Source organism: Dicentrarchus labrax, unplaced genomic scaffold (assembly GCF_905237075.1).
Source record: "Dicentrarchus labrax unplaced genomic scaffold, dlabrax2021, whole genome shotgun sequence".
Taxonomy (NCBI): domain Eukaryota; kingdom Metazoa; phylum Chordata; class Actinopteri; family Moronidae; genus Dicentrarchus; species Dicentrarchus labrax.
The window spans coordinates 27,100,513-27,127,635 of record NW_026136705.1 but is presented as its reverse complement, the minus strand read 5'-3'; the positions used below and the strand labels follow the sequence as shown (position 1 = coordinate 27,127,635).

Genomic DNA, 27,123 nt, shown 5'->3' with positions numbered 1-27,123 from the left:
TTGAATACTTTCTTACTTCAGACAGCAAAGTTTCAGGGAAAACAAAGTTTTTATGATGCAGAAATGCTTTCAATTGCACATACCTGCTTCACAGTCAGCCAAGGGACTCACGCATGCACTTGTTGATCTGTGATATTAGATAAAACACACTCAGGTGAGGACCAAATTACAGAACTGATTCATTAAAAATACACAAGCCATTCTGTGCAGAGGGACACACAATTGCTAATGGCCCCAACACTGGAAACTTGAATGAGAATTATTAATTTCATTTTGTTTTGTCTGAAAAACCAAGTAAACTAGGCACCAACAAGCTTTTCTAAATATGCATCCTTGTCAGTTAATTTATTGGATAAACATGGCACTGTTTCGTTCACCGGCATACAAAAACTAAAGGCCTATTAGAAGGGAAACCAAGGGATATAAACCTTCTAAAATAAGAGCAAATGAAAATATGAATTAAAGGCTGTCGCTATAATCAGTGTCACGGTAGAATTGTGAATGTAAATTCTATAAAACAGTATATTTTAACTGTTTATTTCAGTGCACGTTATGAGTAATGCCGGTTATGAATGCTGTACAATTTGGCTGCATCCCACTGTCTTATATTTCCACATTATAAACAAAGTCTGCGGGGGTGATGCTAAATTTCTGTGAGGGCCGTGCTCTGACCTGCTGCTGTGGGGATTGCTGACCAGCTCGGCTGCGGTGGGCGGGATGCTCAGATTGTCGGGGAAGCTGTCTTCAGGCGTGGAGCCCAGGTCATGCTTCCCCTCCTCCCTTGCAATCTTGCCAGCAGCTTCAACAAACAAGACACAGACGATAAACAAACACTGCATCCCATTAGCGAAAAAACATCTGTGGGGTGTAAATATATATATAAAAGGCTTGACAGAAGAGTCCTCCGTTAGATGGTTACTGTAATTAATTGTAAAGATTCTGACAAATATTGTACGGCTAAATGCCTGGCTCAACAAAGCACACATGGAATCCTTCCAAAATAATTACATTTCACCCAGAGTTCCCTTTGAAAACATGTAGATCATTTGTCATTTTAATGAAAATGCAGGCTACTCTTGTGCAATGAGCCACACTAGCTGTGATTTTATCTAATTTTTACTCAATACTGGAAAGTCAAGGTTTGTGCACAACAATCAGGTAACCAAACAACAATTATTATCTTATACAGTCAGTTGGCAGTGTATTAGGTCCATCTAGCATAAACTAAGGCAGTCTAATGCACCAGCCCTGCAATAAATTCTCCTGTCATGAGTGCTACAATGTTCTGTTTTCTGTGATAACAGAAATATTACAGGTTCACTGCATGTCACACTGTGCGAGATGCGTCTCATAAAATCTCGGTTGCGATCTGTGTGACTGTACGATGTCAGTTTTGAGGCATGTCAGTTTGTGCATTAAATGCCTAGTAAATCAAAGTGTTTTTCTATGTCACTGGAAAATAAATATATATGCAAGCAGAGACACATCATCATCCATCTGTGCCGCTATGCAGCAAAAACAAGCTTCAGTCTTGCCAGTTTTTTTTTTTTTTACTATACTAAAAATGGCACTTAACATATATAGAATGTGGTATCTACGTGTATGTGTCTTTGAGTGCCTACTAAGCCTGTGTCAGCCTTGTGTTCTGTGTCATTTCAGGCCCTGTCATTTGGAGACGGGGGTCTTAACAGCAGTCACATGATGAGAATTTGGTCCTAAATTGTGATCTTTGGTCACCAGATATATTCTGTCCACTCCATTTATACCAGTGAGGATACACTAAACATTGAAAACATCTCTCTGAAAACGTTTTTAACAAAAGAATGAACATTTTAACCTTTGTGAAGAGAGGATTTATTGTAGAGCTGATGCATTATGTTCAGCTATGTGTACTTAATAAACTAACAACTGAGGGATAATGCCTTCAATACATACACAAGTCAGTGCTGCAGTAGGTCAATAAGATATAAAAAAAACATTTGTGTTTTCAGACAGTTTTGATGTTTAGTTAGCCGGTTTAGTGTAACTCACATGATGACTTTTAGCCTGTGAATAAATAAATGAGTAAGATTCAGTATAGAAAAGGAAGGTAAACTATTCTGCCACCAGCTTCCCAAACAGAAACTAAACTAAACTTCTAGAAACACTGGCATATTTTCAAGTACAATTAGCGACATTGGCAAAGAAGTCGTAAAGAGGCAGAGCAACGGTGTTTCATTAATTAATAATCACTGCTCATATGCATGCACAAATGGTATTAAGACAAACAAACAAAAAAATAATCACACTCTTACCGGTGAAAATCCTTTCATCGAACATTCTGGAATATAAAAAGGGGAGGAAAAAAAAGGGCCATTAGTCAGTGAGTTCAAAGAGCGTTTCAGCTCTCGGGGGCAAAAGGATCATGATGCAAACACTGTACATGTGGAGAGGAACACATCATTAACGGCTCTTTAAGCACATTAACTGCTCTTTAAACAATCAGTCTCAGTCAAACAATCAAGTAATTGAGTTATTTCATTCTTATCATTGAATCCCAAAATAACTGTACTTTTGGATCGCTTCCCCCCTCCTTCTGGCACATGCTACCACTCCGTCTGCCACCGAGACATTCCTCTCCTGCTGCGATCATGATCAATCTTTAGACACAACTATTTCCCAGAAGTCTTGTTCATTTACGTCTACTTGTAAAGTTTTGGGGGTTTTTTTTAGATTAAGATTGAATTTCTGCAACTTCCAGCTGGTGAAGAAGAGTACTGTTAACTTTCATCTAGAACTACTTCACTACCAGACTTGTTAAAGCAAGATGACCTCATTTTACATTGGGGTCATTGCTGAACAGGTCTAATAGTCTACAGCTGTTACACACACTGATATCAGTTCTTTACCCCTAGTGGAGTAAAACATTTAAAGTTAGGGTTAAAAAGGCAATACAAAATGTTTATGCTCTGTACGGTGGCCATATTAGGACATGCTTACAGTTAGCCTGTTAACATGCTATCATTACATTTATTTATTGATGGTTGAAATTATACATAGAACTATATTTGTGCTCTGTTTTTAAAGATGCAGTAGGAATGAATGGGCTAAGATATAGACAGTTGTGGTCTTTTCGTGGCATTTGTTGACAGTAAGAAAAAATATATAATAATGTCCCTCTTCAGGAATGTTAACTTGTTAGCATGTTGGTGTTCTAAAGTACGTTAGGAATAAACACCAAGTACAGCTGAGGCTAATTTTGAGGTATCTTTGGATGACATTAAGTTGTAGTCACCACATAAAAAGTCAGTTTCAGTCCTTTATTGACCATAAATATCTGTGCTGAATGTAATCCATCCATTTGCTGTCCAGATATTTAACTCTGAGTGTTTAAGCACTGGGCCAGTACACAAACGACCAATCCCGTCGCCTTTCCTCTGAGCCACAACTCTGGTTTTAAAAAAACATTCAGTGGAATTTTCATTATTACCAAAAGCCAACAATTATGGATCTACTTGCCTATAATTTTGAAACTGAACTGCTCATAACATGAAAATAAAGGTTAGGTTAGGTTGTTCTAACATGTGTATCATCTGGCTATTATTAATAGCAGGGCTACTTTTGTTCTTAAATTAGAACAAACGTTTGGTTGCAATTAAAGCAGAAAGCCATTAGAATTAACGATCAGTTACTTTTAAAATGAACATAGCCTGTAAACAAAGAACATGCCAAAAAGAAGAACATCAGGGCCTACATCTGGAACATCTCTCAATGACAATGGGAATGTGATGTAATTCTGCATTAATCACATTTTCAATCTTTCCTAATTGTATTAACACTAATGAGCTGCCTGCAGGATTTGTTAAAAGATGTGTTATCTCAAACAAGGCATGGTGGCTCATTTAAATTAGCTTAAACGAATGGATGGAAGAGCAGCCGCAATATGCTGGCAGGGGAAAGTCATTTGGGACATGAATGGAAATGGTTTACCAGTCAGCGGGACATAGTGTGCTGAAGGAAACAGACGTTTAACAGACAGATGGTATAGGCTGGCTCGCTCGGTGGCTGCTTATTAAAAAATCTTTTCTAAATAAACGTTTCAGAGGCGATGCCATACTGTAATTTGGTGGAGTGGAGATGGACCATAATGACGTAGCAAGTGGATAAACCACGATCTGAGCCCAGTGACTAAATTGGACTGAATTACACATGGAGGCATGCATTGATGTGTTAAAATCTAGTCTGAGAACTACATCAACACTGTGCATTTGTCCCAGAGATGCATACCTGCTTAAAAAGGTGCTAACAATATGCGTAAAACAGCACTTGTGATCTTAAAAGCGTTGGTTACCGTTTGACAATGAAGCGGATTCCGTGGCGCTCGTCCAGGATGCGTTTGAGCTTGGGGACTCCGTAGGTGCAGGGTCTCTTGAAGGGGATCTGGTCAGGGATGCCAATGATTTCCACAGCCCCTGGGTCGCAGGCTATTTTGCGGTAGGGGACAGGCACCATGTGATCTAGACCCAGGGCCTCAGCTGGAGGCAGAAAACCAGAGCCAGCAGGCTTTTTAGAAGAACAATGTGATGCTACCGAAATAAAATCCTTTAGATGTTGACTTGAAGTCTTGAAGTAATAGTTTATTCAACTTTAAGCACATGTTAACTCTACAAACATGAATTTACATAAGGAAAAGCAGCCTCCAGTGGGACGCACGCCCCGTATAAAGGTTTACATAAGTGAAAAATAATTCCAGCTAAATGAGAAATGAAACTTTAAAAGGAATGATAATCGGTGCTGACGGCTCGGATGAAAAATGTAAAAACAGATCCCAAGTGTTTTTTTTCCCTTAATTTGTACAAACTGCTTGTAGACATGCTGTATCCAGTACGTACACTGCAGTTGGACTGCTTGCAAGCCTCTTTAGAATACCTACAAATAAGTGGCGAAACAGTGCAAATATTTCATGAAGTTAACTTATAATTAGCGGTATTATGCTTCTGATTGGGCTCTTTCTTCTTTGTAGCAATTGACGGCATACTGTGGTTACAAATACATATGTTGTGTATCACTGAGGAAAATATGATCAAACCAAAGCACTGACCCCAATCCATCAACACCCATAGATACGCACAGAATCCCCACTGTGCATGAACAATTGCTTGAGCAGGCAGAGATACCTTTTCCAAATCGCTGCATGTATGTGATACTGAGGTCCAAAGAAAACCTAAAATGCCACAGACAGAGAGACAGCGGCTTACCGTATCTGCTGTTGAACAAGATCTGAACACATTCTCTCAATGTGTTGATGTCTTCCGTTTCCCGAATGAAAGAATCCCATTTTTCTGCAAGAAACAACCCCCGTTAATGCTTTCGCGTACAATGAAATGGACAACCGCTTTATTGGAGCTTTAACATTCAAATGAGCTTTATTTCACTGTAGCGCTAAAGATCCGAAATTAATCGTCTCCATCAGCTCAATATCAACTCGGGAAATGAGTGCAATCTTCTTATAGGATTACTAGACATCTTAATAGCTTAGCCCTTAATGGTTAAGTGTTAGTATAGTTTAGCCTTTGTTCAGTAAACAGTTACTTGGCCGTTTTTTGGCCTGCAAAATCCAAAGCAGGACAAAAATCACAAAATCCTCCTTTTTTGATATGGATCCCGTTTTGGTTACTGACTTTGCCAAATGCATGCTTGCTTTTGCAATGCTTTAGAGCTCTTAACTTCTCTGCGGACTATGCTGGTGTCACAGTTCATAAACTACCTCAAACATATCTTTCTGTACAGCAGTTTCTTGTTACTTAACAGCTAACTTAAACACTGATAACACTATATGTGTAATAAGCTAATATTGGATGATATAACGCTGTACAAGATGCACATATGTTCTATCTAACACCACATCACACTAAAACTCTGTCACAGGAATAGTTGTTATTGAGAGATACACAGCTGTATGAAGGTAATCCTCCTTCCAGTACGTTCTAATGTGTTATATCATTACAAAGTCAGTGTTTTATGACTAAGTTATGCTGGATTGATCCCTGTAGGGAAATTCATTCTCCTTTCTTCTCGCATTTGACCTATCTAAGTACTAGGAGCAGCCGCCGAGCAGAAACTGGAGCACCCGGAGAAAAGCCATGCAAACACACGGATAACATGCAAACTCCACACAGAAAGGCCTTGGCCCAGCTGGGATTCAAACACAGCGCCTTCTTGCTGTGAGGCACTGAGCCCCCACAACGACCATTTTATACTATGGGTTGTAGCCATAAGTGTAGATGTGATATAATGTAAGTGAAGTACAAAATATTCTGTCAGTGTATGAATATATACATTCACAATGAGGCCGACTGCCTATATCCTCCTGGCGTCATGTTCAGCCTCACCTGATTTTTCATGCACTATGGAGAAGAGGAGCCTCTTGGAGATGTGGATGCCAGGAGGGCTCTGACCCTGCTCACCAGGTAGTCTTGTTGTCTCATCTGAAAATGCGAGCCAAAGAATAAACATATTCAGTTCAATTAACTTTCATTTCAGTCAGAAATGTTCACTCAGCATCCAGATATTTAATTAGTTCCCCCAGCATCGATTGATACTAAAGTATTTAATTAACTGCAAACATGCAAAAGTACCAGGATAAAGAAATACACCATTCTGTGTGGGTCTTGTTTTGTAGTGTTTTCCTACATTTTAGAGGTATGACTTCTTCTCTAGGATTTCATATAAAGGTAAGCAACTCAACCTGACTCCTTTTAGAGATAAAAGTAGAACAAGGACATCAAGGTAAAAGTTAAGTGCTGCTTTGAAATAAATAATGAGCGGTATAATAATCTGACTTCAAAGCACACTGCAAATTTGCCACTTGTCTCGACACACTGGAGGCGTAGCATGAAGCACTTCTGAAACCGTTTTTCATATAGTGATTATACTCTTCCTCATTGTTATGATCATTATTGTGAATTTCGTGACAACCTTGAATTTTACCTCCTTTTAAATCTACAGATACCACTGGTTGCCTTAAATGGAGGCCGCCATGATGAACCTGCCACTAAATCCCACACACTGGTCATTCAATGCTGTGACTGTGGAACACCCGCAAGCCCAAAGATCATCTTCCATTGTTGAAACCCACCCTCCTCTTACCATTGCTTCCGCAGTCCTTGACAGATGTGCTCTTGTCGGTGCCTGCAGTCCAGTTCGCCGCTCTGTCCTTGCCGAGGTTGAGGAGGGACATGGGCTTGAAATCCAGCTTCCCGTCTGGGTGAGGTTTGGATGACATGGGCATGCCGTACAGGAAGCTTGACAGAACAGAGTTGCTGGAAGTGGCGGGACTGGATGACGTGACTACCTGGGCAGTAGTCTTCCCCGGGCCGTGGTTGCTCGGTGTCATGACGGCAGTGGAAGAGTTATGATTGACATCAGTGCTGGTCTTGGTTTCTCGAGACAAATCTTCTGCTGGCCTGTACACAGACACAAAATCAAGAGGAAAGTCATTTAGAGGGTTACATACATCACAGCTTGACATCAAGCTTTTTGTTTGCAAACTGCATCACTTGCCAAGTGTCTCTTGGCTTATATTAGCATTTGCTGCAGCAACAACAACTCTTCTTGAGTAGGACCCATTTATCTGTTCCATTAGGATGACATCCCCTTAATAACTTCTCGAAGAAGTAATTAAAAGATAAATAAAATGAGATGTTGTGTTTCTTTGGTATTTCAACTCTTTCCTTTCTCCGTTGTTCTGCAGACAAAATTCAGTTTAAACCTTATTTAAGCCTTAAACTGTCTGTTCTACAAAATATAAAGTTCCATAACTACATAAAAAAAAATGGATCTCAGATCATCTTCTACAGTTAAAAGTTAATCCCAGTGGTATTACTGTTTGTGCCACTGTTGTTAAGCGTCGCTGTCCGAAATGATCACAATCATTTCATCATGCTTCTTTTCCTTTCTCATTTCCAAACTGGTGTTTGGAAATGAGAAAGGAAAAGAAGCATGTTCACTGAAGAATTTGGGAACAGGAATAATAACATACTGCGAGTAACGTCATTGGTTCGCTTATAGGGAACCAATCTAAATGGTGTTGTTATTCTATAGCCATTAAACCGTGCAAACAAGATTTACTTCATAATAAAAAGTTAAAGCAAAAAGGTTTTCGGTTTCCACTTTAAATACAGACAACTGGTGTTGTCCCAACGCTGATAGAAAGCTTGGCTCTCTATCCTCTTCTGTTAAATATACCCTCAGTAATCCAAGTGTTTCTATGGACCAGGCTTTGAGTCTTTGACCAGCATGTCAATTGTTTGGTTCGCTCCTGTTTGTGACGTTGCGAAACTCAAGCCCATTTGATGGAGATGATTATTCACACGTTTATTTCCTCCCTTTTCACGTGTCTTACTATTCCCTGAACTGTTTACAAGTAGCCCAAAATGCTGCTGCCAAGCTTCGGACCTCCAAAAAGGTCACCGATTTTGATGTCTTCAAACTGGCTTTCCATCAAATTCAGAATCCTGTTCTCCCTTTTCCTGACCTTGCATGACCAGGCACCTGGCTACATAAAAGAGCTACTGCAGCACTATATCACCACTGAGGTCCTTTGATGAGGGTTTGTTGGTTGTTCCTCGCTCCAGGCTCAAGACAAAAGGACACTGTGCTTTTGAGGTTGTAGTTTCCAAAGTTTGGAACTCTTTCCCATTGGCCTTATAGATCTTATAACACTTTTCTACACCTTAAAAAGAAGCTCTTGTTTAGACTTTTGTTTAGTTTGAGTGTTTTATTCAGTCTTCTTATTTTAATGTTTTTAGCTTGATGTCTGCATCTCTTGTCTGTCTCTCTGTCTTTTACTAGCTCTTTTATCTTCTGTTGTGAAGCGCTTTGTGACGTCTGCTGATTAAAGGTGCTAGGTTATATAAATAAACTCACTTACTGTTTTGCTCTCTCTACCTCTAATCCTGTGCTTTTCCAAAAAAAAAGTGGCAAAGAGACCAACAAACTTTGAGTATCTGTTTCCTCTTAACAACAGCTACAGTGTGTTGCATGTATTTTTTTTTAAGACTCTTCATATTCAGCTTCATTATACAGCTGTAGAGACAGGAAACCCCCAATTTGCTGTGGTCATGTGGCATGTGACAGTTGTTATTAATCGAGCAAACACAGAGAAGAGAGTCTTTTATGCTCCAAAACAGAGCAGGCTCAACTAGAACTGCGTACATTTAATGAGTTGGTAGATGCAGGATGTTTGGTGTTTTCTAGGAAGCCAACAGGTGATCAAATTAAGTTATAATGAGGTATTCACTTCGTATCCGTTAAAAATGTGCTCAGTCTTGTGGCCCAATCTGATGACCTTGACCAGCTTGACTTAATGTATATTTCAATCATACAAACACTCTCCCCACAAACTACATATAATTAAAGCATTGTGGCTAGACATTAGGCAGTCCCTGTATGACATAGTTTATTATAACTAGATATAGTTATTTTATAACTTAAAAAGCCTTATTTATACCCTTTGTCACCATGACAACTTTCCAAAAGTTGTAAAATTGTGTCTCATAGTCTTATAAACCACTGTGCAGAGTTTTGGCGTCTGATAAGCCTTCAAGTGCATTACTTAAACTGTACTTCCTGGATCACATTTCATTGCTACTGTGGTGCCTGAACAGCACAGGCCCTAGCATTTTTTGTTTTGCTTTTTAAACCACAAGGCAATTTTCCGTCTGAACGCCCACTAAGACAACTATTTAGAGTTCACGCTGCCCTATTATAGAGTTTTATAGAGTGAACGTGATGTCACAGGGACTGACAGGTATCTTGATCAATGGACACAGAAACACACTAACAAGGGAGGGGAACCTGTCACACATCATTCTTTTCAATCTGCATAAATCTGTAAATGCATGTTAGAGATTGTGCCCAACTCCCACCGAGAGGAGCTTTGGCTTCTGGGTAAGAAGCATCAGATTAGGCCTCTATAGAGTTACCCACCCTCAGCAATGCTTGCCAGACTTTACCAGTACGCCCCCTTAATTCATATTATTAACAGGCTTTATGTTACTTGCATCGCTGACATTGACAAAATACATGTTGCTGTCCTAGTCCAGCTTCTGCAATGGATGCTGTTTAATCTGACCAGGTTTTTGTTATGAAGCAAACATGTTCTGCAGAGACTTGTAAGAGTGTATGTAACCTGAGAGAGCGTTTTCCACAACAGAATTAAAACCCTGTCTATCCCTGACTAATACACTAAAGCCTGTCTGCTACCAATAACTAGCTACAAACATCCCAAGGCGGCTACGTGCTTCGAGCCATACACAACCATGTATCTCTGCAAAGCATTAGAGGATAAGCTGAAATGCCAAACTTCCTTCCCCCCCCATTTTAGAGTGATCAGATGGGTAACAGCTGGTTTGATGATCTGATAAAAGCAATCTGTTATCCCGAACCGCAGCGGATTCAAGAATAACAGACAACAGACTCACCTTTTTACTGTGAACTGGATGCGGTGGCTCTGCTCCAGAATCTTCATCAGTGTCTTGGTGTCATACTCGGAGGGCTTCTTCAGGGAGACTCCCTCAGGCAAACCGTGGGCCACCACACAGCTGGGGTCCTTCTGGATCCACTCATAAGGCACAGGGACCAGGCTGCTCTTTCCCACGGCCTCACCTGCACATTGCACGAGGCAGTGTGAGTACTTTGAAATACATCTTATACAGAATTACAGAACTGGCAGTTCTCAAATTAAACAGCTTCTGCTCTGCTCCTGGATAACTTATAATAATTATGATTGGGTAAGGGGAAATCTTCGCTTTGATTAGTTAGGTTAGAAAGGCATTTTTTCCATATAGGTAATATTGAGGATGATGTAAATCATGAATAGAGACTCATCAGAGTGATAATTACGAATTAAGGTAAGTGGAAAACATGTTGCATGTGGTGACGCCTTACTGTAAAGTACAGTGAAGACTTCCTCCACCATCTTCCTCAGAACAAAGATGTTGGACTGAACGTCTGATGGAGCTCTCGGTTTCCCATGCTCACTGTCCTTACTCAGTTTGCTGAGATCGCCTTCCTGGTCTTTGGTATGGGCATTTGCTGTCGTCAGATTCTGCAGACACGGCACCCCTGAAGCCAAATGACAAAAGTCACATCTTGCACATTCCAATAGCATTAAAAAAATAATAGCTGCACAAGAACATTTCAGATGCTAGTAGGTCCAAATGACCTGCCTTACTATATTTTCTCCCTAATGGAGTCAGCGCCTTGACTTTAACTGTTCCAAAGAAACAAAAACAAGAAGATTGAGAATCTGGTTCCCTAAAAGTAATGAATATGTCACCTTTTGAGAAATGGTGGCGTACAAAATGAATGACTCGTCTGTCCTAGAATGTGTCTGGATAAATGTAAAGCATTTCCAACAACGTGATTAAGTAGGCAACATACAGCCATTCACTTCAAATCCTCTTCATTTGTTGCAGTTGAAGGCCAACTACCAAAACAAATGGTTTATTTCTATTTTATGTCTTTACTAAATAAAGTAAACTGGAGCTACTGCTCCTTGTAACTGGCTGGAAAAACTCATTTCACCTTGTGATACGCAGCCTAATAAAATTAAACTGCGTAATGGGAGGTCACAAACCATCAAATTGGTATTGTTAGTAGGGAAACATTGAGGACTCTGAGAGCACTATTTGTTGTACTTTTGCACTCAAGGTCAACAGGTGGGACTTAATGTCCCAATGCTGATTTGTGAAACAGGGCTCAGCTTTCAACCTTGCATATTAGTTTGTTTATAGGAAATGAAAGCTAAAGGAAATGGCTTACAATTTGGTTGAGCCTAGAATATTTACTCACAAGGTACAGGACTATTCAACCTCTTGCCAAAACAAGAGAAATACTGCAGACTATATTCTGAATGCGTTATTAAGTGTTTTATGAGAATGTTTTAAATTCTGTTAAGCCATATATAAGTCCTCTTTGACATTGACTTTAACATGTCATATCAGTTTTATTCAAAGATCAAACAAAAAGAAATAAAAATAAGAGTTAATGAGCAGTCATGTCTTATTTTGCAAACATAACACATCAGATGGTTTCACCAAATGAGATGCAACAAACCAGTTTGCTGATTTATCATTTTGTTCTGATAAAGGGCAAAATGTGTGAAACTGCAACTACTTTGTTGATTCAATTATGTTATGATGACGTAATCTGATATTGAGCAAAACTGCAAGCTGCTGCAGTTATTGGAGATTCTGGTTGAATCTGCATTTGTGCACTCACAAAACTCGCAAAAATCCTACGAGAGACAAGCCTGACACAAGGGCATTTTATGCAACTGCCTCGCAGCTGTAGCTATAATGAGAGCAATCGATGCTCTATCTAGAATGAATAATGGGAAACCACATTGGTTGTGTGTATACATCTGGATGTATTTTGTGTCTTTCATGTAGTTATGTTGTGGTGTGTAATCTATCTATGTACCTATGTATTTATGTGAGGCTCTGTACAGACTGTGGCCACAAATTTCCTCTGAGTCGGATCTGTTTCACTGCACAAACTTACGGCAAAACTTGTAGAAGTCTGTCTGGATTTCCCTTCTGGAGTTGAGGAACACTCTGCCCCTTTCTGTGCCGACTGCAATCACGCTGTCCTCGTGTATGGTGACACACGCCACCTCAGCATTGAGCTTAGACATCGCCATGCACTGCAAAGAATACGGGCATTATTTCGTCATAGGTGATTACCAGAAACTCTGAAGGAGGACATGTGCAACTCATTAAGAAAACAAAGGAATTGGAAGAAGCATTTCAAGCATTCTGATTCTCATGGGATGCCAAAAGAATAATCCACTCTCAAGTACTCTCACATTGTTGTGCATATCATCAATTGCTGGTGTTCAAAGCATATGCACATAAACAAATATTAACCATGAAACAGGTTCAGAGACACAATGCTTTAGGGTGGATTTTCACTAATTAGTAGTTAGTAGTTAATCATCCCGAGACCACAGAATAAGATCTCCGAAATGACATTGTGAAGTTCGATCTGGGACATACCACTGAGTCGAGAGCTGACACCAGGCTGGTGAGGATCTCCTGTCTGGCAGACACCAGCGGGACTTGTGGCTCGCCTCGGGAGTTCGTCCTGATGCCATCACATGCCAGCTTCCTCATCTGAGCCATGCCTCTGCGGGGACCAGATGAACACACTTTCAGGGGGGCAGCCACAGTGTGACAAAAACCCAATATGTGAGCACGCATACATGCTGCCGAGACCTGCATTCAAAGCAGTTTCTGCTGACATCATTCGGTTTGACTTTAAGCAAATATAAGCTTTCATTCAGATTATCGATCTAATGCTGGAGGCTGGGAGATAAATGAAGACAGAGCGTGGACCTTTCGACTCACCCTGGATGCTTATTTCATGCACTAACAACTTACAGCACAGCGGTGCTTTGAGCTAACTGCTAACGACATCATGTTAACATGCTCCCAATGACAATGTTAACATGGTGATGTTTAGCAGGTTATGTCTACTGTATTCACCATCCTAGTTTAATGCGTTGGCATGCAAACATTTGCTAATGAACACTACACAGTACACCTGAGGCTGATTGCAATTATCATTAGTTTTGCTGGTATTTGGTCATAAATTAAAGTATTAAACAAATCAAATTTGGACTTTCGGTGATGGCACTAGAAGGAAAAAGAAAGGGGGGGATGTTGAGATATTCAAGTGAAACATTTCCCATGTTGGTGGTGCTGCCAGAGGAAGGGACCACATTTAATGTCAGTCTGTGTAATAGCTGCTGAGATATTCAAAGCCTGGTCCAATGTGGCAGACTGACCACCACCGCCATCCCTGAAGACCCTATCCATCTGAAATCAGCGATCTTGTGGTCTGCCGTTGTCATTGGGGGCTAATTAGAGCACTCAGATGATGTCATATTTTGTACTTTATTTTCTCTCCTTGACAGATGGTGCAGAGTGAAGAGATACTGCCTCAAGATGAACAGGATAAGACCTTGCATTTCCACAGTAACCGCAGGTATACTACCGCGGTGTAACTGAATAATACATTTTTAGCATTTTCAAACAAAATCATCTAAACCACAAACAACAAAATGGCCAATGTGAATAAAAGTGAAGTGGCAAACAGATAGGAACTGTTAAAGAAAAACTGCTCGGCTAAAGCCAGGCACTATGTTCTCATGGCAACTGAAACCCGTCTCCTTGGAAACTAATCTCGGGGCATTTGAACAATGCAGCTCTGGCCTTTAATCTCTCCAGACACTGGGAACCATTATACTAGCCTCTGGCAAGCCCAAACCACTGACTCAATAGAGAGAGGACAGAGAGGTAGAGAGAGATAGACAGAGGCTGGGGAGAGAAAGAGGAGGGTGGATGGGGTGGGGTTCAGCTGCACCAGTCTGAACGTGCCAAGTCTATTGGCCATCTAAATCTGCCTCCCCTGAGGCCACAGCAAACATTAGCCCCCTCCTAAATGATTGCGGTCTCGAAATAGATGGCCTCTTTCCCTCACATATTTAAAAGGCAAAAGGAAGTAGCAACGAGGAGAAAGGTGGGGATAAGCACAGGCTCAGGATAATGCCATGTCAATTGCACAGGCAAGAACAAGCTCAAGCATAATGTCACAGTCCTGTTATGGCTCTCAGTGAATATCCAACAGTTCAGTGTGGAACGACATTAATAAATTAAGCAACCGGGAGTCAATTATGAAGCTAAAAAAAAAGGAAGATTCTTAGATGCAAATCCCGCAGTTGCTCTGTTGACAGTGAATTACCCAAACTTTGTGGACATGCCAGCACTATTCACTGTGATCTTTGACAAAAGCTCACTTATTCTCTGAGCCCACAAATGTCAGCCAGCGATCTTTGTTAGTGGGAGCTACAGGTTTTATAACTTGCTTCACGTCGTGGACTTTGGATGTTATGAGAATTGTTTGTTAAAAACATGATCAGCAGAAACCAAAAGGACTAGGAACGGCTTCCAACTCCTTACTGATGTCTTATTATGGTGTATCTTGCAGGCTTTTTCCTGCATCTTAAAATCCTGGGCAAACTGCCTCAGTGTCATTTGGAGCTAACCTCTAAGATAATTTAAATTTGCTCAGAAACTGCATAAAATCTGTTTAAGAGGACCTTAAAAAGCTCTGTAATGCGATGAGGCTGTTTACTGACAGAGGGGTGCATTGGCCACGACTCCAAATAATGTCAATATCTACACAAGGTGGCCAACTAAAAAAGCTCGATGTCAGAGTAATTTAAAACACCGAAAGCAGTCTTTGGAATTCTAAAAAGGGGCAAGATGGAGTCAAAAGGTTATATTTACTCTAGAAATAAGGTTTTTTTCACTTAAACCCCTTTTCAAAGCATTTACAGTTTGCATATTAAATCTCTAAACAAGTAGTCAACTTTTGCTTCCATACTCAAATTACTAAAAAGTACTGGCCTGTCCGGCCTGTGTGGCACCTGTCACCCTCTCAGTCCTGCCAGGAAAACACAATGACGTTTCATGATGAATGTTTGAAGAATACACCCTCACAAACAGATGTTATTGCTGTTTACCAGTTGCTTTTTGTTGATGGTAATATGTTCCATTATGGCTACAGGGACTTCACCCAGTCTACCACAGTGGGGGCGAGTGTACTGCATTGCTAATCTTGGCTGTAAATTCATCAACACATCTTTTTATGGCATTGTGTTTGTGACTTTAGGTCACTGTGCTGTTTCTTTATCAGGGTTTTTCCACCACGGGCCCCGAGTCGGTCCACTTTAGCTGTGTCATACCGGATAGGCTCGAGAATGTGTTATCGTATACGTGCAACGAGAGAGATATCAGCCTCAGGAGTTCTGTTTTTGTTGTTTTGAGGCTTTGAAATGAGGAAATGGAGGCCGCGATCAATTGTCCAACAACGAGGCGCAGGGAAGCACCAAGAGATTCGTGCTTTTGTTTTACACCAACACTGAGGAGAAATGCAACGCTCTTGATTGCGTGAGCGGCTAGAAAGTCCACACACGTGATCGAGGTGTGTTGTCCGAGCATGGCTACGCTCTCCACTGAATAAACAGGCTATTAGTCTAAATAAGCATGTGTCCTTTAAAACAAACAACGTTCATCATATGACATAGACGTGGTTTCACAGGATGTTAATATTCATTCATTCATTCATTCGTTTAATAGCTTTACGCTCCATCACATGCACACACAACATTAATTGCAGAGTTACCAACTTGGCCACTTTTATTTACATTTAGCGACTTTTCAGACCCTCTTAACAACGTTATTTCTACAAAGCGGACAACTTATCAGTGCCGGGGTCTCTCCCTCTCCTCTTGTACAGGCAGCCTGTAGGTGAGGCGTGTGGGTCACATTAATGCTTCTCTCTCACTCTTTCATTCCAGATCGCTGGATTATGGTGTTCCTATAGCTATATGTAAATAGTTCATTTGATCTTGTAAATATTTAAATAGCCTAGTCCATTTGATCTTCTCTCTCCCTGTGTAGATGTTTTTTTTTTTCTTTTTTACTTCAAACATACAACGTCCCTGTAGTGAGTTTGAGATTATTCGGTTGAAATAATAATGTTAAAAGTGCGTGCATTTGCACTGCACTTTGCAGTGATGCATTTATTGATCAAACCGTTTGAAATGAACAAGAAACAGTAACTTAGCCAATGAATAAAAGAATAATAACTACTGACACCTGGGGTCAATTTTTGTGCAGAGAACAACTTGCATAACTTCCATAGCGGACCAGAGCAATGAGGTGATGCACGTTACTGAAACAAAGTTATTAAAACTATATTTATAATGCAGAATGAAAAAAAGAACTTACATTTGGGGCTGTGGTTTTTAAATCTGGGACAGATGAAAGGCGAATTCGGGACAGTTGGAAAAAGTTTATTTCAAGTCCTGGCTACATTCCCTTAGACTTTGCTGTTTGATGTTACATCTTTATCAGCTAATAGTAAATAGTAAAGCAGCCGGTAGTGGAGACGCTTATGCGAGAGCATGCAGGTGGCACTTATTTACAGGTGCACTTGTCTACAGGTGGCCAAGAAAACAGCACTGCACATTTTTTACAGGGCAGACACACACCTTTTGTTAGGCCTCAAAGATGCACACAATGCTTTTTTGGTGAGCACCACTGAGTCCAAACAGAAACTTTGTTTGTTGGAGTTTGTTGATAACCACAAGAACTCCACAGGGTACCTTCCACTGCATATTTTTACAGCTTTTAGATGTTGGCAGAGACAATATATATACCATTTTATTTCCATTTGTATTCAGACAGAGTGTGTTTTTATTTGTCTGTATTATTTATGATGCTGTTGGTACACGTCTTATTCTGTTTTACGTGCGTTGCAGCACAGTGCCGTCGAATCAGGTCAGCATAAGAGGCACATGCCATTTTGAGTGGCGAATTTAGATGGCAACCGTGCCCAACTGGCTTAAACCGGCACTGTGCCAGTCGGGATCTGTAGCCCACTCGATGATCAGTGTAATAAGTCTATCTTTTTATGCCCTGACAGGTACAAGAAAACTAATATGAGTCTCGGAGAGATGCCAGTCAAGTGTAATCTGTACATGCCCACACACTCACAGGACGTCTAATTAGGCAAAATAACAGGAAACACAACTATGTGGGAATTCCACAGGTATACAAGGCCCTTAAGACAAATGTTTGGCACCCAAATCTTGGCTGCTCCTCTTTTAGTGGTCTGTGGCCTGCTCAATAGTTGGATGACTACAATAAGTGAATGCCTTCCTTCCAGATGAATCGTAATGCGCAATCAATCTTCACTACACATCTGGCATTTTAGTAACCGAATAAAAAGGACAATTCATTTCTTGAAAGTATGACCGCAATTTTGACATCCAACTTACAAGGTGTGGTTTGACAGCTACTATTTAACTTATTATTAGAGCAAACACCAACGTAATCTCTTTGTTTACACCCTGTGCCTAAGGCTGTGGCCTTTCGGGAATGTCATCACTGATGTTAGGATTTTTAACTACTGCGACGCCGGGCAGGATTCAATGGCAAACAAAGCACGAGAGATTATAAATATATGAGAAATAAAAACGTTCGACCTTCAGACACAGGCTTAGATTTGACTAAATTAAAGCAACATATCGGATGGCAATATCGTATACAACATTTACACACACACACACAAAAACACGAGTTATCCTTTAGGCCCAGATGAACTAACTTGGTTATCTTTTTTTAACTGAAAACAGCAGTTTTTTCCCCCTCTTCTAACAATAAACAAAGGGCTGTGTTTATAAGGGTAATTAAGTTATATTGTGCCAACAGTTCAGTGGGTTTATAATAGGTTAATATAGCCACATAAATTGGTCATTCTAATTCACAAATATCCAGAGTACCGGTTAAGTTAATAGAGAGTTAATGAGCTGTTAATAGGTTAATAAAAGGTAATTGGACATTATGATACGGACAAATACTACAATAGCTGCTTAAAAATAAGGATGCATTTCAACTGTAACTTTACACTGCCATATTCTGAATAGAGTTGGCCTGACACTATATGCATACAAGAGATATCATGGCACATTCAGAGCTGGGAGATGTGGTGGGAGCTCCTTGTGCTGGGAAAAATGCTGGCAGGAGCAACTACTATTAACTTCACATCACATGAGAGAGGAGACATATTACTTTGAAAAGCTGGACCCAGGAGAAAAACGCTTGAAAACCACAGGATGTGAGACCAGGGTGCAATAAATAAAGGATACATCTCTTATCCTTGCCTTGTGAATGCAATCCTTTCAGATAGCAAAGTTGTTTTTTTTTTTGTTTATTCCAGGAACTTTGTTTCTTATACACAACCACACAGCTGGGAGCAAAATCAGGAAGAAAACAGCACTCAATCAGTGTGTGTGTGTGTGTGTGTGTGTGTCTTCAAAATAAATCCCCAAGCAAACACTTCCACTTTTACGTTATCCCATTTGTTGTTGTGTTATCTCGATTATCTTGTTGCCTCTTTAATACCACATTGGAATAAAACAGCAAACAGCACAATTATGTGAGCTATTGTTTTTAAGTTTACTGCGCATTAACACAGCAGAGGAAGGTCGCAATTAACTCAGCAAAAAGAGAGGGGCTTGTTAGTTTAAAACCTTTTTATATTCTGGTTTTTTTTTTATCTGAAGTTCAAAACGTCGGGTTGTCCTTTCTCATTTACACTCGCTACTTTAGCTAGCTGGCTTTGTTGTTACTAGCTCGGTAACCTTATCAGTGATAGCAATATGTTATGTTATGTGTGTGTGTGTGTGTGTGGAACAAGACGCTGTATCTTAATATTAAATATTAAATAAAGACTAACAACCCTCTGGGCTCATTTTCACTGCTCACTAACACTATCCTGTCTTCGCTGGCTCATTAGCTAACGGCGTTATAAACGTTGAGCTAGCTAACTAGCTAGCTTAAAACTGCGTTAGCCCCTCTCTTGCTAGCTAGCGTTAGCACTTTCCTTTCATCTCTCTCTCTCTCTCTCTCTCTCTCTCTCCCTCTCTCTCCCCCCTCTCTCTCTCCCCCAGTCCAGAAATTAGGTTATAATCTGTAAATTTCTGAACGCACGGTCACGAAAAAAAAAGCATCACGCTGTGCGAAAAACACACCATGTAAAAGTGTTTGGGTTTAATGTAAAAATCTCACCTTAATGAGCGATTAAATAGCCTTGTTGCTGCTGTCAATCCCGGAATAGGTTTATTCCCCCGTTTTAATCCATCAGAAACGCTCACAATTCCCATCCACAATGTAGCTGAACCGTCTGCTAAAACATCGTAATCCGGAACACCACAATCCCGACTCCGATCGCACGTTTTACAGTCTATTATTTGTGTATTTATCCCTAAGTTTTATTTCTCTTTTTTTTCCCCCCTTAACAGAGCAGGGTGTCCCTTTCCCCTTTCTTTGTTCTGTAATCCAGTAAAATTGAAACTCATTCGCCTCCTGCTAATCCCAGCCCAACTCAACAACAGCATCTATTGGCTGCAATTTACATACAGGATTAGCGGAGGAACCTCTTGGAAAAAAAAAAAAACCCTCAGGGAGCACAAATTTACATGGATAGGAAATATTCCTGGCACGATTTCTTATTATATTAGAGATGTGACTGTTTAAAATCACTGTGTGCCACTTTGGCTGCAACTTCACACTGTCAGCTGTGCTTTGAATAAACCCCCCCTCCTCCTCCTCCTCCTCCTCCTATAGACTGCATGAAGGTGGTTTGGTGTTATAGTTCAGTAGCCAAATTATTTTTAGGATTTTGTCCAAAGTGGATGTATAAGCAGCTATACACGGGTCTTCTGGCCACAACAGTTTTGCCATAGCTCTTGTGATTGCCTAAAAATAGCCTGGCTGTTTAATACAGGGCAAAGTTCATATGATAGGAAAAGGAAGAAATAGTTATCCTATAATAAATGTAACCCTACTTATCGAATGTATACTCCACTAAATCACTGTAATCTGGTTAGTTTCATTTATTTTGCTCCTTCTAACCCCCCCAGACCACGATATATTATATATTAAGTTAAACTATGTTTCACCCAGAGCAAAAAAATATATTTGTTCCTGTGCTTCATGCTGAACTTGTTGCTCACTTCTGCAAATAAGTAATCACTTATTTATTCAAATGTCACCGGCATAACCAATCTGCCCTCGGGCAAATAACTGGGACGTGTGGATAAGACCTGACATTTGCCAAGACCAGCAAGTAAAAGTGATATATCTGGAGGTTTGAAATTACAAAGATTGTAAATAAACATGCAATTTCTGGATGTTTCATCTTCACCATCGAGGAACTTGGCCCCCTTTTTCCACATGAAGGAATTATTGCCTCCTCTTCTGGTTGACATCTACCAAATATTTGCCTGAGACAAGTTTATGATTTACAGCAGGGTTTATTTTATCTTGTGTGTGTGTGTGTGTGTGTGTGTGTGTGTGTATGAGAGAGAGTCTGGCTGAGAAATATATAAATGGTTATGGTTGCTGGCAGAAATTCCCAAACCACCTAACCTCTTAGTGGCATGAAATCTGACACCACTTTGAATCAACTCTGTCGAAACATACCTATCTTCTGTGCTTTGCCCTCAAAAACAAACAGACAGAAGTGACATGAGAGTGTGAAATAAAACACCACCAGCCCTTGCCCACATTGTTAATATTTAATGACTCAATCTCCAAAACCATTGCAGCAATAATCCATAGGGTATGAACCCTCCAGCTGAAAAAGGCCATGTACAATATCCAATGGAAAATTTAGTTTTTTTTTTTTTTTTTATCTTAGCTGACCAGCGCCTGCCCTACATGTTTTGCTCAGGAGACACAACTCCAAGCTTTCCACACCACTCACCTCTGCGTAATGTCCCCTGTAATGCAACGACGGCAAACTATGGCCAGCTCCAAACAGGATCTCATAGTTTAGTTGACAAATGGATAAAACAATATTTGGAAGACTTACAGTATAAATCCTATGTTGATGCCATTTTTTTTTTTTTTTTTTTTTTGCAAATTAAATCCAGATGTTGTCAGGATGAGTGTAACACCTTACACCCATTGTTTGGGTTTTAGCTCCAGTGACAGCCCTTCAGTACTTAACAAAAGGTCATTAAAGTAATCAGGGACACATTGATACAGCATTAAACAAGGCTGCTATGATGTACCGTATATAATTAATTAATACTAGCGTATGGATGGAGTCTGTACTGATACATAGTCCACAGTAAACAAAATAGCTGATCATTACCGACAGAGTAAGAAGTGTATTGGTACAGGTTCAGACAGAGTTTAAGAGAACGCAAAAGTCTGGAATAATTCACTACATAACATAACTCAGAGCCTCCCAGGTTCATTAATATTAATCTCGAGTCCTAGCGGGGAGTCCACTGTTGTGCAATTGCTAAAAAGGACTGCTTTCTTTGAGGAAATTGGCCCAACAGCCACCTTATCAAACACCTGAAGAGAGGATTAGTGGTTGAAATGATCTTTGTCAGTTCTGTAACAGATCCCCTGGAGGATGATTTGGAATAGTTTATGGTAAACAGTTGTTATGTTGTTGTTATGTCAGTTGTTATGTCACTGGCACAGTTCAAATCAATGGTCTAACCACAGTTTTGAATGGGATCCCATGACGGAATACCACATATTCAAAAAAATTAAATGTAATGTTTTCTCTGATAAGTGGCCATTATATAAGCGTGATATTACACTCACAGGATGCCAGAGAGAATAAAAGCCTGCTTTGGGTTGTGCCTCCACCCTTTCCATCTTTTTTTATTATATCAAGACGCCTCGTTGTGCTTGATTGCTTACTTAAAGATGCAAATCTAAATCTCAAGTTGTTTTTCAGGGAGTATCAGGGAGTCCAAGAGTACTGTTACTTGATGATGGTCAGACAGTGAAGGGTTTAAAACGCTTTTTGTAACTGATTTTTATAAATGATAAAGACCAAAACAAACACATTCCGACTGCTTTAAGATCTGTCTTTTTTTCAGTATCAAAAGGGGCTGTATGTGAGAATTGAGACAGTGTTTTTGCTGTATCTTGATGAAAGAAACAGTGTTTGGAACAGACTCAGCACATGGCTGGAGAGTGGAGAAGTGGATTATGTTGTGGGAGGTGGTTTTAGACATTTCTGTGGACGGTTTAAAACATTTTCCAAACATGAAACTGACCACTGGAATCCATTATAACAAATGGATTCAGTCTAATCACAACCAAGGACGTTGAAATGAAAACTTTATTCAGCTACTTAGCTCTGAGTGTGTATTTTATATTGAAAAGACAGATTTTGGGGTGAATTATTACTTTAAAGGCCCCTTTTTAATACTTCCAATAACTTTTATTGTACACTAAAGCACCGGACAGAGTTTGCTAGTAATTCTCTCATCAGGTATTTAATAAAGTGACAAATGAGCCAAACTCCCTAAAAAATAAGCCACTGTCATCCTTGAAGAGTTGCTCTGAGTATCACTGGCCAGGACAGCTCACCCGTAGAGCATCATTACAAAGCTGAGGAGCAAAGTAAAAGTAATAAATAAAAATAAACAAAGCGATTGAGACCCGGTTCTTCATTTCTTCACATCGTTGTCCATCAGCCGTTTTTTTGCCTTCCGGATCAAAATTCAGAATTGTCACAGAGTTCCCGGCAACTTGTAGCTTCAAATTTTTCTAACTACTGTAAAGCAATCGAAAAGTTGCCATTCTGTATGTTCTTGGGAGTTGTACCGATAATATCTCTTCATGTCCATGTCCCATTTCCTGTTTATATTTTATAGTACTTTAAGCGGTCTTCATGATTGGCTAATAGGTGCTTTCTGCAACAAACACATAAATTCCCTCAAGAGAGAGAGAGAGAGAGAGAGAGAGAGAGAGAGAGAGATTCGCTGTTTTGGTTTTAACTGTAAACTGAAAGGTTCTTCAGACATCCATCTCAGGATCAGGAGAAACGTCGGACGAGCTTTTCTTTTAAGATGTACGTCTGCACGTCCCAGTTCAGTCTTATCTCTTCTGCTCATATCAGTGTTGGTCCTGAAAAAGCCAAAAACAAGATGTCTTAGCACTGAGAGGCGTCAGTGTTATCGCCGCATCTCTGACGCTTTAAAATAAAATGAAAGAATACCAACATCTCGAGGACTGTCTGACTCCTGATGATGAATTCCATTGGCTGAATTCGCACCATGTGCCTGAAAAACATTGTGACACATTATGAGTGAAAGGACTATTTTGACATTTTGAGAAATACACTTATTCGCTTTCCTCCTGAGAGTTACTCTTGCTGGATACTAGGATGGTGGATGTTGTGGAATTTCTTTATCTAACTCTAAAAAAATGTAGAAATACTCTTTTAAAATGGTCTCTGATCTACAGGACACATCAAAAAATTAATTTATCTCTGCATAAAACACACATTTCAAGCCTTTTAACTGACATTAAAACCTGATATGGACACTTCTTCACAAGCTGCCTGACACAAAAACACAAAAAAGATTTTTAAAGTTTTACCGGGCTTTTATCTGGATGCCTGCGCATGGCCTGGACCAGCTGGTCGACTTGCTGGTTGTGTTCCAAGGCGTTCCTCAGGGCGTCCTCGGTGCTCAACAGCCGCTGGCGGAGGCGGGTCATCTCTGAGTCCAGGGCCGAGGGGTCCAGCATGGAGTACCGCCGGTGGTCAGGTGAAGACCGTTCCCGACCCTAAAATAAAACACAAGGCGGGAAGATAATAGTCAGTGCCTGCTGTTAAATCATTCATATCATGCTACAGTATATTTGATTTACATACATTATTCAAACATAAAGAACACATTTTCATATGTAAATATACTAAATTTACTCTCAGAGATAACCTCAATTGGCACGGATTATACAGTAAATATATAAACCAACAGCTTCCTTCACAGTCTGTATGTAATCAGTCTAACTAGCTCGTATATTACTTTGGTACAGATTATGGTGTATCTCTACGTGGACAAGACCCCAATACCAGCTATAAAAACCCGAATAGGGTTGCAGTAAAAATCTCAAAACCCATTTTACACATCAATATCAGTGTATCCATCATGGTTTCAGCCTGTGACAACAGTTGTATAATGTCTTCTGTGGCTCTGGAGGAGCTTCGTCAAGCTGAGAAAATAACCCTGGTGACGTCATCAGCCTGGTGACGTCATCAGCCTGGCGACGTCATCAGGGTTATGTCGGCTGAGATTTGGAGACTACAAAACTTTAACAAGCAGGCTGCGTTGCACATTATAGGTGTGGAGTTTGAAAGACATGGGTGCATATCCTGGCCATAGAATAGCTGGTACTACTATTTATATATATATATTAGTTCACAATGGTAAATCCTGTTCCCAGAGGTCAAAGGAAAACGCATTTTTGGACATTATTATTACAATATTATTAATGTTCTTGCCGATAGTTCAATGACCAGCTTTAGCTAACTTCCTACTTAAACCGAGGGGTCAGAGAGAGTTGTGTCCAGTAATATTTACATTTTCTTCCCCCCCCACCCCCAACCAATGGAGCGACGCCAGCAAGCTATTTCAGATCCTCGACACCACCCCAGCATTCCCCTTCCAAATTTGGCTCTTTAACTACCCGCCGCCCTGCCTCAGTATTGCTGCCGGCTCTTTCAGTCCTGACACCACCCCAGCATTCCCCTTCCAGGCTCCGGCGAGGGTATATTAGGGGATATTTGCTCACCACTTCCCAATATCTCTTTGTAAACATATCTGCAGGGAGTCATGGAGCCTAGACGCCCGTCTGTCCTTCTGCTGTAATAAGCATTTGTCTGTCTGTCAGTTATCTGTTTGAAATATGATTTGTTGACTACAATCTCCCCTTGGTAAGCCCATTTGTTGGGGAGACGTGAATAATGCATTATGCTTGCTGGGGAACAGCATTTCTAGAAAGAGTAAATGTCTCAAAAACTGATAATGACTGATGACTGTCGGGGGTTGAGTGACCCCAGAAGCAGTGTTAACTTAGCATCACAAAGTCCTTCCTTCTCACCAGTAGAAGTAATTTTTCACGCAAGGTCTTGATGTCATCCTGAAGTTTCTGCTCCTTGACCTTCCACTCAGCCTTGTGCACTTCTCGGTTCAGGTCTTTCTCCATGTCCCTCGAATGGCGATGCGATTCCAGGAGTAACACCCTCAGTTCATTCAGACTCCTGGAATAGAAAAAAGAACAACATATAGGAATAAGAAACAAAGGAACCTTGAGTGATTGGTAAAAACTGAAAAATAGAACCAGTTTTGTTGGTGTTTTTCTGGCCTGCAGTGCTGCGATGACTTGCTGTGAACTTTACGGCTCCGAATTGCAATAATGAGAGAGAAGCAGTGCAATTTTACCGTCAAGGATTCTAGGAGTGGTACATCTGCTTAGACCTTGCACAAAGGTCATTATCATTTAAACACTTACCAGCCCATTATGTGAAAAATATTTTAGCCAGTTTGGCCAGTGGGATTGTGGAGGCGGACTCATCTCTGTACATATCAAACTGGCTGGTGGATGGATGCCCCCTTCCAATAAATAGTCAAACTCTCTGATGAACTAGTACTTGGCTGTCTTCCTGCATGCTAATGTCAGTGAACCAAATACACACACACACACACACACACACACACACACACACACACACACACACACACACACACAGGACACTGCATATTAACCACAGGGGCTGGCTAGTTTAACATCTGCCCTGATTTAAAGTGCTATATATTCATTTGTGCACCTCATAACAGAAAAAAACATTTCCTATTACCAATCAGTCCCTCTGGGCAGTTTTTTCTCTTTTTACATATTTTTAAGCTAATGTTTTTCAATGCATCAAATGTGTAATGGGACTTAGGATGTGTAAATGGCCAACTGTTTTTGCTTTGTCAAGTTTATAAAGTGATAAAATGTCAATGTTGTGTTCACAGCTTTGGTCTGCTGGTGGACAAACAAATCGATTAATGCAGATTTAAGGAAAAGTGAAAAGGTTGTTTTTCATTACTGAAGTAATGGTAAATGGTAAATGGACCTGTACTTGTATAGCACCTTTCTAGTCTTCTGACCACTCAAAGCACTTTTACACTACGTGCCACATTCACCCTTTCACACACATTCACTCAATGATGGCAAAGTCCATCGAACAGAAACTAACATTTATACACATTCACACATCGGGAGCAATTCGGGGGTTCGGTATCTTGCTCAAGGATACTTCGACATGTGGCACCAGGAGCCGGGGATCGAGCCACAGCCGCTGACCAATGTTCTCCACCTTAGTGACAATGTATTCTTCCTCTTCCTTCACTGTTTGCTACAGCGCCTCAGGCATGCAACTTAGTCACCAGACTGTGTGCTCATGCAATGTCAGGGCTGTGCTCAGTGACTTGGATTTTGGGGCTGTATTATTGTTTGTTTCTAAAAAAAAAAATCATTATTTCTTCTGCCATGTGACTTGCTAGTAAGTGGCATCTTGAACTGTCTTGTCGACTTCCAAAGATAAAAATGAGTAACAATGTTCAACGTTGACTTTCTTGAGGAAATGTATTAGTTTGTTTTCCTAAAAGAAAGAGCACATTAAGGAAACTAATGATAC

At 40.3% G+C, this 27,123-nt stretch overlaps 2 protein-coding genes across 8 annotated transcripts in view; both read right to left on the bottom strand.

Moving 5' to 3' along the window:
• gtf2ird1 (GTF2I repeat domain containing 1) overlaps window positions 1-20,119 on the bottom strand; it is a 33,517-nt gene extending 13,398 nt beyond the window's left edge. Inside the window, exons 1-12 of one of the 2 annotated variants that reach the window (XM_051401425.1) lie at window positions 19,686-20,119; window positions 13,041-13,170; window positions 12,547-12,688; window positions 11,032-11,106; window positions 10,464-10,647; window positions 7,129-7,445; window positions 6,372-6,467; window positions 5,238-5,321; window positions 4,331-4,514; window positions 2,295-2,320; window positions 673-799; window positions 84-127 (exon numbers count right to left, since the gene is read on the bottom strand). In XM_051401425.1, the coding sequence (XP_051257385.1) occupies window positions 84-127; window positions 673-799; window positions 2,295-2,320; window positions 4,331-4,514; window positions 5,238-5,321; window positions 6,372-6,467; window positions 7,129-7,445; window positions 10,464-10,647; window positions 11,032-11,106; window positions 12,547-12,688; window positions 13,041-13,170; window positions 19,686-19,780 (1,504 nt within the window). In that variant the 5' untranslated portion in view covers window positions 19,781-20,119. Of the gene's footprint in view, window positions 1-83; window positions 128-672; window positions 800-2,294; window positions 2,321-4,330; window positions 4,515-5,237; window positions 5,322-6,371; window positions 6,468-7,128; window positions 7,446-10,463; window positions 10,648-10,929; window positions 11,107-12,546; window positions 12,689-13,040; window positions 13,171-19,685 lie in introns of both variants that reach the window. The other variant, XM_051401424.1, reaches the window with a different exon arrangement.
• A 1,063-nt stretch (window positions 20,120-21,182) lies between these two features.
• clip2 (CAP-GLY domain containing linker protein 2) overlaps window positions 21,183-27,123 on the bottom strand; it is a 41,387-nt gene continuing 35,446 nt past the window's right edge. For 5 of the 6 annotated variants that reach the window (XM_051401075.1, XM_051401079.1, XM_051401080.1 and 2 more), the window contains 4 exons: window positions 25,542-25,701; window positions 24,036-24,224; window positions 23,653-23,716; window positions 21,183-23,561 (listed from right to left, as the gene is read on the bottom strand). In XM_051401075.1, the coding sequence (XP_051257035.1) occupies window positions 23,545-23,561; window positions 23,653-23,716; window positions 24,036-24,224; window positions 25,542-25,701 (430 nt within the window). In that variant the 3' untranslated portion in view covers window positions 21,183-23,544. The remainder of the gene's footprint in view (window positions 23,562-23,652; window positions 23,717-24,035; window positions 24,225-25,541; window positions 25,702-27,123) is intronic. The other variant, XM_051401078.1, reaches the window with a different exon arrangement.